At 35.5% G+C, this 11,835-nt stretch overlaps 1 protein-coding gene across 1 annotated transcript; it reads left to right on the top strand.

Moving 5' to 3' along the window:
* Positions 1 to 512: 512 nt before the first annotated feature.
* JMJD7 (Jumonji domain containing 7) lies at positions 513 to 5,613 on the top strand. Its single transcript, XM_013312503.1, has 12 exons — positions 513 to 730; positions 875 to 1,180; positions 1,382 to 1,498; positions 1,574 to 1,691; positions 1,814 to 2,020; positions 2,241 to 2,397; positions 2,791 to 2,864; positions 2,939 to 3,089; positions 3,311 to 3,466; positions 3,883 to 4,049; positions 4,565 to 4,810; positions 5,393 to 5,613. The coding sequence occupies exons 1-12, from the start codon at positions 587 to 589 to the stop codon at positions 5,611 to 5,613; spliced, it is 2,064 nt and encodes a 687-aa protein (XP_013167957.1). The 5' UTR covers positions 513 to 586.
* The last annotated feature ends 6,222 nt before the right edge of the window (positions 5,614 to 11,835 follow it).

Genomic DNA, 11,835 nt, shown 5'->3' with positions numbered 1-11,835 from the left:
TGCATTTTTTTGTGACCGCGCTATACTATTTATTACCGTAAATGTAATTTTCAAATATATATATTAAATATTAAAATATTGAGCTGATATCTTGAAAGTCATTGATGTATATGTACTTGCATAGATTTTAAATTAAGTTATGTAGAAATATAATAAATAATATACAAAAATACAAAAATATTTTGTTTTTATTTCCCCAATATTAATAGGATCATTTTAATAGAGGTATTTCATAGAAGGCTACTTGATATCGGCTCACTATAATAATAACTGATAAGTGGGTGTATTATTTTTGAACATTGATTTAATGTCAATTTTAATTTCATAAATTAGATTCCCACTTATCAGTTATTATTATAGTGAGCTAAATAAGCGTGCCTACGTATATAGATACCAAAAAAAAAAAAAAATTAGTTCAGCGATTATACGCATGGAGCGCCACAATCGCCGTGGATCCACGACTTCGTGCGAGTTGCCCCTCTTTCTATAGTATACTTATTATACTCTTTGATCAATAGTCAAAGTCGTAAAAACAACAACAAAACATCATTGTATAGAAAGTTTCGTATTCCTTTTATTTTTGAAAATGCATAAGGCTATTAACTTAAAAGATTTCAAAGAAAATGAAGAATTATTACGCAAAGAAGCAAAAAAGTTAAACATGAAGAAGAGTGATTTAAATAAAAGGGAAACACACCTGTTTATGTTCGAAAAAAATCTCACAACAATTGTAAGTTTCGTAAAATAATTTAATGAATTTACAACCATTGTCATTTTACATATTATTTTTAGTATATTATGATTATGTGGTGCTCAGTCATGTTACAGTATATGAAACAAACATTTTTACGATGTTATTATATTTTTCTTTCAGCCAAAGCCTAGGAATCCAACGCACGTTATATACGCTTATTATCACAATAATTACATTTACAAAATTGACAATCTGGATGAAATGTACAATTTAACGCATCTACACCTTCAATGGAACAAAATATCTAAAATCGAGGGTTTGGACAAACTGACAAAACTGAAGAAGCTGTACCTTGGTAGTAATTGTATTTGCGTTGTTGAAAATATGACTGGTTTGAAGTATTTAGAAGAATTACACATTGAAAAGCAAAACGCAGACGGGCCGGACGCATTATGCTTTGATCCACGAACTATGTTAGCTATTGGCGTAAGTATTTCATACTTACAATTCATGTGAACACTTAAAATTGGGATAAACTATGTAAGCGTCCCTTTCCTTGCTAAATCCACTTCCCTCCATATTTTATTATACCAGGATGGAAAGGGGAAGAGGACTACTTTTGCCATAACTTAGGATAGTTTCATCTGCAACTTTGTTCCATTGGTGTTGAAAATTCAATTATTCCAGACGACTTTGAAGATTTTGAACGTATCAGAGAACAAGCTAACGGATATGGCTTGGGTAAAGCCATTACGATGTTTGGAAGTTTTGAATGCATCGAAAAATAGATTAGAAGACGTTCAGGTTAAGTTTTTTACACAAGTTAAGCTTGAATTCGGGTTTAAAATTAATTATCTAAATAATCACTATAATATTTAGGGTACAGCGGACGATCTCTGCACATTAATTTGTTTGGTTGACGCTAACTTTACTGGCAACCCCATGACAAAGAAACATAGATATAAAGAAATTATTATTGCAAGATGCGCTCAATTGCGTGAGTAAACTTATATGTTATGAATTAAAAGAAAAGATAATTTAATAAAAACAATTGGCTTGTGATATTTTTTACCGAAATTGGCTTCATTAGATGATAATTTCTGTATTTATTATATATAGGTGTTCTCGACACTATAGCGATCCATAATACATCGAAAACTTTTCTACGAAGCTTCGATAAAGCCGTACGATTACGTCAAATGAACTTTAGAAACAAGATAGATATGTCAAAACAAGGCGTCGAGGACTTCTTCGATCTTAATATGATGAGAGGATCTACGCAAAGTGCAATAACTGTGGGTGAACAAGCTAAAGGACGTCCTGGACGTAATGAAATTTGTATTTTGATCATTTATATTAAAAAAACACATATATCTTATAATTGTTTATAAGTGCATATTTTTTATGAACTCAGGACAGACGCTAAATTCGCGAAATAAAAAAAAAATTAAATTAAAAAATATATTGCTTTCGATAAAGTAGCCAGCGATCCAAAATTTACTTTACTTACATAGATATTGATAAAATATTACGTTTTTTATTACAGTTACAATTATTGATTCTACCTACGGATTTATTCCGCGACCGTTACTGCGAGCAAAGGCAATACCACGTGAGAGTTTTGTACCACCGTCCGAACCTCCACCTTCAACTGGAAATGACATGAGCGTTGCTCCTGTAAAAGGAATTTTGAAGAAACCAATGCCTATGAAATATATTTAAATTATATTTGTTTAAAAATTTACAATATATTTTCTAATAAAACATTTCATTTGTTACGAATTAATTTTAATCAAATTTTTTAATAATCAAAAATAAGCAGTTGTAAGCAAATGAATTTATTTTTGTCTGTCTGTATGTCCACAAGCTGCTGCACGCGGGCATAATATTATAAGCAACTTTTTTTTAAGTCTCCGCTGACTCTTTAGAGAATTTGCTATTTTTGAAAATTAATTTAAACTTGAATATCTATTAATCCTTGGGGTTTTTTGGGAGGAGCGATTTGCGCAAAATGTAAAAAAAAGCGTGTTGTCTAACGGCTAACTTCACGGAGGTTAGATTTACTGACATTGACATATTTTTGTTTACAACACAAATTATTTGATCCATAACCTAAACATGACCGATAGGATAGCGAAAGCATTAAAGATCCTTAAGGAGGAATCTACCGGTAAGTTTATATCGTTGTTTAAGAATATTTCTAAGTTATAAAGTTTCTCTATTTTATGCAGTTTCTATTTCTAGCACTATATCTTGGATATACCATACAAGAAATCGACTTTATTGATTCACTTGAATTTCATCGAGAATATGTAGCAAAAAATATTCCTGTAGTTATAAAAGGTGGTTGTTCCAACTGGCCAGCAACATTAAATTGGAATATTGAGTATTTTAGGTAAGACTAATCTTTGAGACCTGCACCTTTTTATCCGAGTGATACAGATAAAGAGTGAGAGAGATAAAGAGTGGATTTATATGTTCCATTGTAACGGTCTAGAGTATAGATAAAACAATATTTACATTTTGATTTTACAGTGCTGCATCAAGAAAGTCTAACATTTACTTTAAATTAAATAAAAATGTAAATTCATACATAAAATATTGATGCTATTCCAGACAAAATTTTAGTAATAAGATAGTTACAGTGGCTATAACACCAAATGGCTTAGCCGATGGGATAACAGAAGATAAAAATGGTGTAGAATATTTTGTCACTCCACATGAAGTGGACATGCCTATGGGAGAATTTCTGAATATGCTTGATAATAAAAGGTAATTTTAAATCTATTTTAAAATTTTAATCAATTTAATATTATAGTGTCGGTGGCTCAGGAGTACACACTTGACTTGTAAGCTGTAGGTCCTGGGTTCAAATCCCACTATGTACCAACATGTCTTAAATTTTGATTTACATATGTACATTTATCTGACGTTCCTATGGTGAAGGAGAACATGGTGATGCAACTTGAACATATCTGTGAAGAAATTCAAAGATAAGTGAGAAGTCAACTCGCAGTGGGCCAACCTGGTTGACTATGGCCTAGACACCCTAAAAGTGTATTGATGATGATGAAACTAATATTAAGGTAGACAATACACCATTGTTTGTGTTCTCCGCAAGTTAATATCAAAACCTGTGCTGCAATATCACTTTAAAAAAAAACATTGATAAAAATTTGTAATTGCAGTGACAACATCATACCATATATTCAGCGTCAGAATTCCAATTTGACTGAAGATTTTCCGGAGCTGATTCAAGATGTGGTGCATGACATAGACTTTGCTACAAAGGCATTCAATAAAAAACCTGATGCTGTTAATTTTTGGATGGGAGATGAAAGAGCTGTTACTTCTAGTATGTGTTAAAGGTTTTTTTCACTTTATTTACTAACTATAAAACTGACCAGTTAATCCAAAAACATTTAATTTTGATCAAACATCCATTACAATAACTATAATCTGTGGAACACTTAAACCTTGTTAAGTTGAAATCTTCAATATGCCAAAAAAATACTGTTCCCTTACGTTGAACCCTTGTCATATTGAATTATTTAGACTTTGTTGCTCAATTAAAACATTACTTCCCTGAATTGGCTATGTAGTACATATTTATGCTTAATAACTTATAATTAAAGGCAAACCGTGGGTTTCTGAGAACAATATCTCTGTATAAAATATATCGTCATCTCTTTTATCTTTAACAAAACAGAGATAACAATATGTTTTGAACTGAGATTTTGGTTAGAAACCCATGGTAAGTGAAAATTAGAAAAACCTTATAGGAATCGCCTATCAAATTATTAGTCCTAGCTTTGTTTGTTAAGTTCTAGATGAATTTTCGAGATAACGAGATTCTACTACACATTCCAGTGCACAAAGATCCATATGAGAACATATACTGTGTTATTGACGGATACAAAGACTTCATATTAATTCCTCCAACGGATTTACCATATGTTCCATACAAAAAATATCCACAGGCCGAGTTCAAAAGGATTAATAATACATGGCATATAGAACCAATTACCTTAAAAGATTACAACCAAAAAGACAGCAAAGATGGACTATGTATAGAGAAATCGGAGGCACATTCCCTTTTACCATGGATATGTGTTGGTAAGCAACTTTCATTTTTATATAAAAACTTGAACCATAATTTGATATGTCTCTTAAATATACTAGAGAAAATCCTTGTGACATACTTGCTGTTGCCCTCAACCCTGTCTGCGTTGAATTAAAATAAAAACTTAATTATACCTATGTATTATTCCAGTTCACTTCTACATCTATGTCAAATTTTAGTTAGCGACATGCAGCCTGGAGATACCCTCTTATAAATATCCATCCATTCATCCAAACATCTATACATACATCCAAACATTTGTATTAATATATTAGTAATATTAGTAAGTAATAATAGATGGATGTTTGTTTGAAGGTATCTCCGGAACGGCTCAATGGATCTTGATGACATTTTTCACAGATGTATAAGATATTCTGGAAGAATACATAGGCTACCTTATATGTTTATTTTTAAATTCTGCGCGGATAGAGTCGCTGGCGATAGCTAGTATAACATAATATGGAAATTTGGAATATTTCTTTTAACCCATTCCGGAGACATTGATTTTTTTTGTTAAAATGAAATTACTTTACGAGTAGTTTACGATAAATGTGAAATCTATTTTTTTTATACAGATCCTTTAAAGCCTGATTTATCTGCGTACCCAAGGTTTGGTAAGGCACATTTATATAAAGTCCGTTTGCACAAAGGTGATTGTCTGTATCTGCCCAGTCTGTGGTATCACCACGTCACTCAGAGTCACGGCTGTATCGCTGTTAATTACTGGTACGATATGGACTTTGATATTAAATATTGTTATTATAAAATGTTAGAAGCTTTGTGTACTAAGTTTTAAATTTTTTTTTATTTTTTTATGAAAAAAAAAATCTTTAAAATGGAATATTTATAATATTATTTATTGTTTATATTTTGTGTAAATTTAATGTAAAAATATTGTAAAGTTTAAAATTGTGATATTAAACATGTAAAAGAATATAATGAAAAATAAAAAATGGTTGACTTTTGTGATTTTTCTATTCTAAACTATCAATTTTCTTTACCAAAACCCTTTTTATAGTGTTAGAAAGAAAATCCGACACTGTGCCGGTGTACTGGCGCAACACTAGCTTTACCAAAAAGTCGACATTTATGTCCCCTCACTAATCATTCTGACACTTGACTTTGTAACGAAAGCATGTCATTCGCACCAAAGGATTGTAATTATTAAGGTCTAACAATAGCTATTTTCAGTGTGGCAAAAAACTTTAATAAATCTTTTTAAATTGCTATACTATTATAAAATGTATCAGAGTTGTTGTTTTTAAAAAATTGTGTTATGTATTTTTTATTAAATCGAACACAAGACTTTACTTATTTCAACTTTAAATTAAAATGAAAAGCAAGCTTTCGTTTTATTTAATAAATGAATAAAAAACAAAAACAATAAAAAAGGCGAAAACAATCTTGACGATACGCTCTTATTTTTTTGCTTTACCATTACGTTCTGAAAAAAATTTAGAATTTATTCCGGAAATATTAAAATAAAGAACGAATTAGTACTTATAAAATATCAAACTAAAAGAAAAAAAAACTGATGAATTTCTATTATTTAAATACAACTTAAAATCTAAAGCTTTTAAAATGTTGCGAAGCTCAGAAACATACCATAATATCTGGATATACGTTGGAGCGCGGCGTGTACTCCGCGTGATCACACACACCGCGCGCAGAGCACAGACCCACCGCGTTCAGGGACACGCACGGCCCGCCGGGTCGCCATGCGCGCAGCGGCACCGCGCGGCATCGCCCCCGACCACACAGTCGTACTGATATGTTCGCTGGAACCACACACATACATAACCTTAAACAACTGTCAATGTCATTGTCAAACCAGTGCCGACATTAGTGTAACGCGCGGTTGGGTGAACGCCCAGGGCGTTGGACAAGGGGCGCCCTGTCCGCAACCGCGCACACCCTAACGAGTTATTTTCACGAGATTTCACGTAACTAAAGGTGTAGATGCATAATTGTATTACACTAGCTGTCGCCCGCGATTCTGTCCGCACAAAATTAAAGAAAACTTAATAAGTGTTTTAAGTGTTCTCCAGACTATGCTCTACACCTGTACCAAATTTAATCAAGATCTGTTGAGCCGTTCCGGAGATACTTTCTAAAAAACATCCATCCATCCATATAAACTTCCGCATTTATAATATTAGTTAGATTCCTATCATCCAAGAAATCAAGCACGTGTGACATAAAAGAATACATTGTTAAAATTGAGGGTTACTAACGTCCAACATAATCTGGATCTGGCCAGTCATCAGGCAGCACGCCGGCCTGCAGCGCGTCTCGCGCCGCGAACTCCGCGCCTACACATTTGAGACCACTGTCACCGCGCTGCAGCCGGCAACAAACGCCGCACATGTGCTGCTCGCCTAGTGCACCGCCCTAAACATACGCCAATCACTAAGAAAAACCCTTAGTATTGATATTAAATAACACTAAATCTTATTCTTAGCTCAGCAACTAGAATTCTGCAGAAATCAATTTTTTACCTGTTCTGTTTTTTTATAACTATGTTTCCCTAACTCTTGCTAGTTGAAGGTATTGATAAAAAGAGATAATATAATGTGAGCAAGCTTTACACTTTTAATACTGACTCTTGGGCCTATTAGGCCATTAACTCTTGCATTATAAACTCAGGAGTTCATTGTGACAGTCTCACCGTGCCACGTTTGCTGCACCTGCATTCAGTGAGGCCGAGCTCCGCGCACTCGGCGGCGTGGCACGAACCGTCGGGCAGGCAGCGCCCGCCCAGCCCGCACGAACACTGCGATGTATTCGCGCAACGACACTCATCGTACTGAGCGCTGCAATCCTGGTACATGAGTCCTTTTATTTTAACAGCCACTTAAGTTATCCCTAAGTGTTCTTTTAACTTGTCTACTATAAGGAAGTCTCTAAATTACCTTTAAATGACAGATTGTTGTTAAGAATAAGAAGCAAATGATTAGTGTGGGATCAATAAAATTCAAAAGCGTCAATAGCCTAATGGTTCAGGGTACGGATTTCCGATCACGAGGTCGGGGGTTCGAATCCCGCCATTCGACTATTGTCGTAAACCATGTCATAGCACAAGCATATAGAGCTTAGTTGGAATGGTAAAAGAAATATTAGTAAATTTACAAAAGAATTTTCTAATATTTTAATTAAAAAAAAAAAACTTTTACGGCAAAGATCTGCGTCTCGATTAGGAGAAGCAATGTTAGGTTGGCCGTCCGACTTGCATTAAAATGTAAACCCTTGACATTGCAGAAATTTAGAGTGTGGATGGAATAGGCGACTTGAAGACCCAGTTTCGTTGTCTCGGCTTGTACAAGCTGAATGGTCCCCTCCCGCCCTACCCTCTAAGAGTACGCAAGACAAAATGGCGCTATTCTACTTTTTCATTATTAACCACTATATTAGATAAGTATGTCGCACTTTAGAATATAAATAGAGCAAGTATGTTTAAAGGAATAGTCCAACATTAACTTACAATACCGTGTTCCTTGAGGTCGGCATACTGACAATCGGCGTTGCAGCACAGCCCTTGCGATGGATGGCAAGTCGCTGATGGCGCTACAGAGCACCCTTCCTTGTGCAACGCCCTAATTACAATAAGACGGTTTTTATGACCATGTAACACTTTCTCATCTGTCTTTATCTGTTTAAAAATATCTCTCGAAGGTAGTCCTTACCCTTCTTCATAGACCAGAGCGCCACCAGCCCGTGGTGTGCAGCACGGGTCTCTCTGGCTGCAGTGCGAAGGTAAACCACAGTCGCAGGCTTCTCCTTCTTCCACGATACCTAATGCAAAGATTATGTAAAGCACCTGATAAAAATAAATAGCAAATGTGCTAAAATACATTTCTTAACGAATTAAATATGTAAGGCGGTCGACTCATTATCAACATACCATTCCCGCAGTAAGGTCTGTCTTGCTCAATAAGACAGTAACTCATACTACTTAGCGTGGCAGCTATGAGTCGCTTGCTGCACAGAGAGAACTCAAAGTGATGTATGCTCTCTGTTGTAGACGACTGGGAACCCATTAGGTAACCGCGACATTCTGGGTTTGGGAAGTTATCATCGTGATGGGCACCGAAACTGTGACCTGCAAATATGGCAAAAAACCCATGTGAGATATTTTTATTTTTGCGCGATATTTGTAGTTTTAATTACATTAGAATCCGTTTATTATGAAGTAATTACTCAGGGAAGTTTGGTTTTCATGCAAAATTCTTTACAACAAAGTCAAATAAAATGATTCGCTTTAGTGACATGCTTGTTAAGATCTATTTTTATAGTGGACGGTTATAATGTCCGACATGATTTTTTGAAGACTTCTTTGGTTTCTCTTACCCATCTCATGAGCCAGTGTGAGTGCAGCAATTCGTTCAGGCACTCGATCCTTGTCCTCAGCAGTGGCGTGCGCGAGAGCCAGCGTGTTGAAGGAGCGGCCATACGCGCGCCGGTCGCACAGCCCGCCCGCCGCGCCACCCATACCCCCGCCTAGTGACGTGAAACTGCGACAAGTTACAACACACATTCAATGCTCACGTTTCTTTTAAACTTTCGAGATACGTTATTATGAATCATAGTTGTGCATACTGAATATATTTGTAAGAAAAATTGGTTTTAAATTCAGCGCCTGTCAGTTTTATTGCGGCAAATGTTTTTTTAATATCATCGCAGTTACGTGGTGTTAACCAGAACCAAAGGCTCTCGAATTAATCTTATTAAAAAAAGTTAAACATACTGACCTTAATCCAAGAGTTCTGTTGTGGAATACGTGACCGGAGAAAGCAACGCCGAGACAGACTTCAGAGAGTCTGCGTAGTCTTGCGAAACGCATCAAATAATTTCTACCGTCGATTGCCCGATCTTTAAGCAAGTCGCCGAACACACGGGCGTTTGTTTCATTTGATGTTAGCACAAGTATATACTTCACGGAGAAACCTTGGGATAAAGAAATTTGACTCACTAACGGTCACTGCGCCATAGAATTAAGCCTTAAATAGTAAAAAAAAAACAAGATAGACTGTCAATTATTATCTTATCTACTTTCTCCATTAAAAAGTAGTCCTTTACCAATATTATCAGGGATTCCATCTTCGTCAAAGTCAGCATTCCTGAATATAATATCAGCTTGTGCGACCGCGTGCATCATACGTCGCACCACGTGGTTCAAGCTTGAGTTAGCGTCTTTTTCAAAGAACTCCTTATCAGCCAGTAGGAGGAGATCGCATATCCTCGCGGTTGCGATGCCAACGTTCTTACTATGCTCCTCAATTTGATATGGAAAGATGGGCTTCATTGTCTCTTGCTGATGAAAAAATATTACAATTAGACGTCCTAATAAAAATTATTAATTCTTAACTTGATAAATGATTTTGGTATATAGCTAATTTTAAAATAACAACGGAGCTAGACAAAGTGCTTTCGCTTTGAAGCGATTCCATAACTTCAAAATTGTATAGGACTGACAATAACTTTCGCTTAGTCGAACGAATCTCCCGCCTCAGTTCCATTTTTGAAATTCGTTATGGAATTGTTTCATAGCAAAAGCACTTTGTCTAGCAACGCTTTTCTTAAATACTTAGTAGAAGGCTAAAACGAAGTTAAGTGTTTGGTATTGTATGTAAGGTATTTCTGAGTGAAATGAACATCTTCACCTGATCACCTGGGTATGATCGCGTCGCGGGCGCGCTGGCGCCGCCATGTGGTCGTTTTCGAAAGCGCCGAATGATTTGTTCAGGTTGTCCCTACCGTATGGATCGGCGTGCAATGTACGGTTACCTAATTAAGAAGACTGTTAATCGTTGCTTTACTAATAATAGTAAGGCTCATAGTTAGCAGAGAGCTCTTGTCTGTATATTTGGATGCTAGGTGCTCACATTGTAAGCACGATATAGCACCTCTCTACATTTTGCTAAATTATATTTACTCATGCTAAAGTTTATATATCATTGTAACAAAAGTATAAACAATTTCAAATATACTGGCAGCTTGGAACATCGCACAATTCGCTGCACACAACACTAATGTGAAACCTCGAGCCGCCAAAAAGATTTACACTTTCTATACCTAAATGTAATACTCCATAGAACTGATGGTCTTCTCCAATGTAGCCCTCAGCTGAGCCCGCCGCTGGGTCTTCGACAGGGAAACCGTAGGCCATAGTGATGTCTGCTAGCGTGTAATCCCCTCCTTGCTTTAAGTCCTCTGGCTCCGGGTCAACCAGCAAAGCGGTCTGTTGGCTTGCTAGTGGCGATGAACCTACGATAATAATATATTTAAAACTAGAACTTCATGAAATCCCAGTTAATTAAATTTTTTTAGTAAAAAAAAATCTTGATATATTTTTCGTAAATGTGAAAAAGAATTAACGACTTATAATAAATGTAAATTAAAATATTGTCATTGAACTTAAGCATAATTTTCGTAATCAAATATTAAGTTTGTACAAATGAAAACAATTTTAAAAAATAACCAAAATATTTATTTCAGTAAACATAATAAAAATCATAATACCGACCAATAGACTTTAGTTTCAAGCACAGCCAATATGTCTCTTTGCCGAAGATACCTTCCACTAGTTCATATCCATACGAGCTGCAGATGCTATGGCCCTTTTGTGGCTGGCCCTGCACATCTAGTCCTTGTACCAGAAGCCCTAGTAGCTGACATGTATACACTATCAGCCAACAGGCCATTATATAATTTAGAATTTTAACCAAAACATAACAACCATTGTTGCTCTTGTCACTTTGACAGTTTTTGTTTCTTCTTTTGACGATGCTAGATTATAAAAAAGGTCGAAAAAAAGAAGTTTATTTACAATCTATTTTGTGACTCGAATTCTGGAATTTCTGGAGTACGCGTCCATGGAAGCACACCAGACGCACGTCTTGTCAAACCAAGAAAATTACTTTTTTATATAATTAGTTGGCAAACGAGCAAGCGGTTTACAGAGCGAAGGGACCTTTAATCGACGGAAGATCGGACGGACAGAAAGAGAATATTTCCCCTT

This window comes from Papilio xuthus, unplaced genomic scaffold, assembly GCF_000836235.2.
Source record: "Papilio xuthus unplaced genomic scaffold, Pxut_1.1 DF829758.1, whole genome shotgun sequence".
Lineage (NCBI taxonomy): Eukaryota > Metazoa > Arthropoda > Insecta > Lepidoptera > Papilionidae > Papilio > Papilio xuthus.
This window is presented reverse-complemented; position numbering and strand designations above follow the sequence as displayed.

What these genes read in the sequence shown, in the direction of transcription:
- JMJD7 (XM_013312503.1), top strand. Translation starts at nt 587, where the DNA reads ATGCATAAGGCTATTAACTTAAAAGATTTCAAAGAAAATGAAGAATTA. An exon ending in AAAAAAATCTCACAACAATT is followed by an intron (nt 731 to 874) that starts GTAAGTTTCGTA and finishes TTTTTCTTTCAG; the next exon opens with CCAAAGCCTAGGAATCCAAC. An exon ending in ATAGATTAGAAGACGTTCAG is followed by an intron (nt 1,499 to 1,573) that starts GTTAAGTTTTTT and finishes TATAATATTTAG; the next exon opens with GGTACAGCGGACGATCTCTG.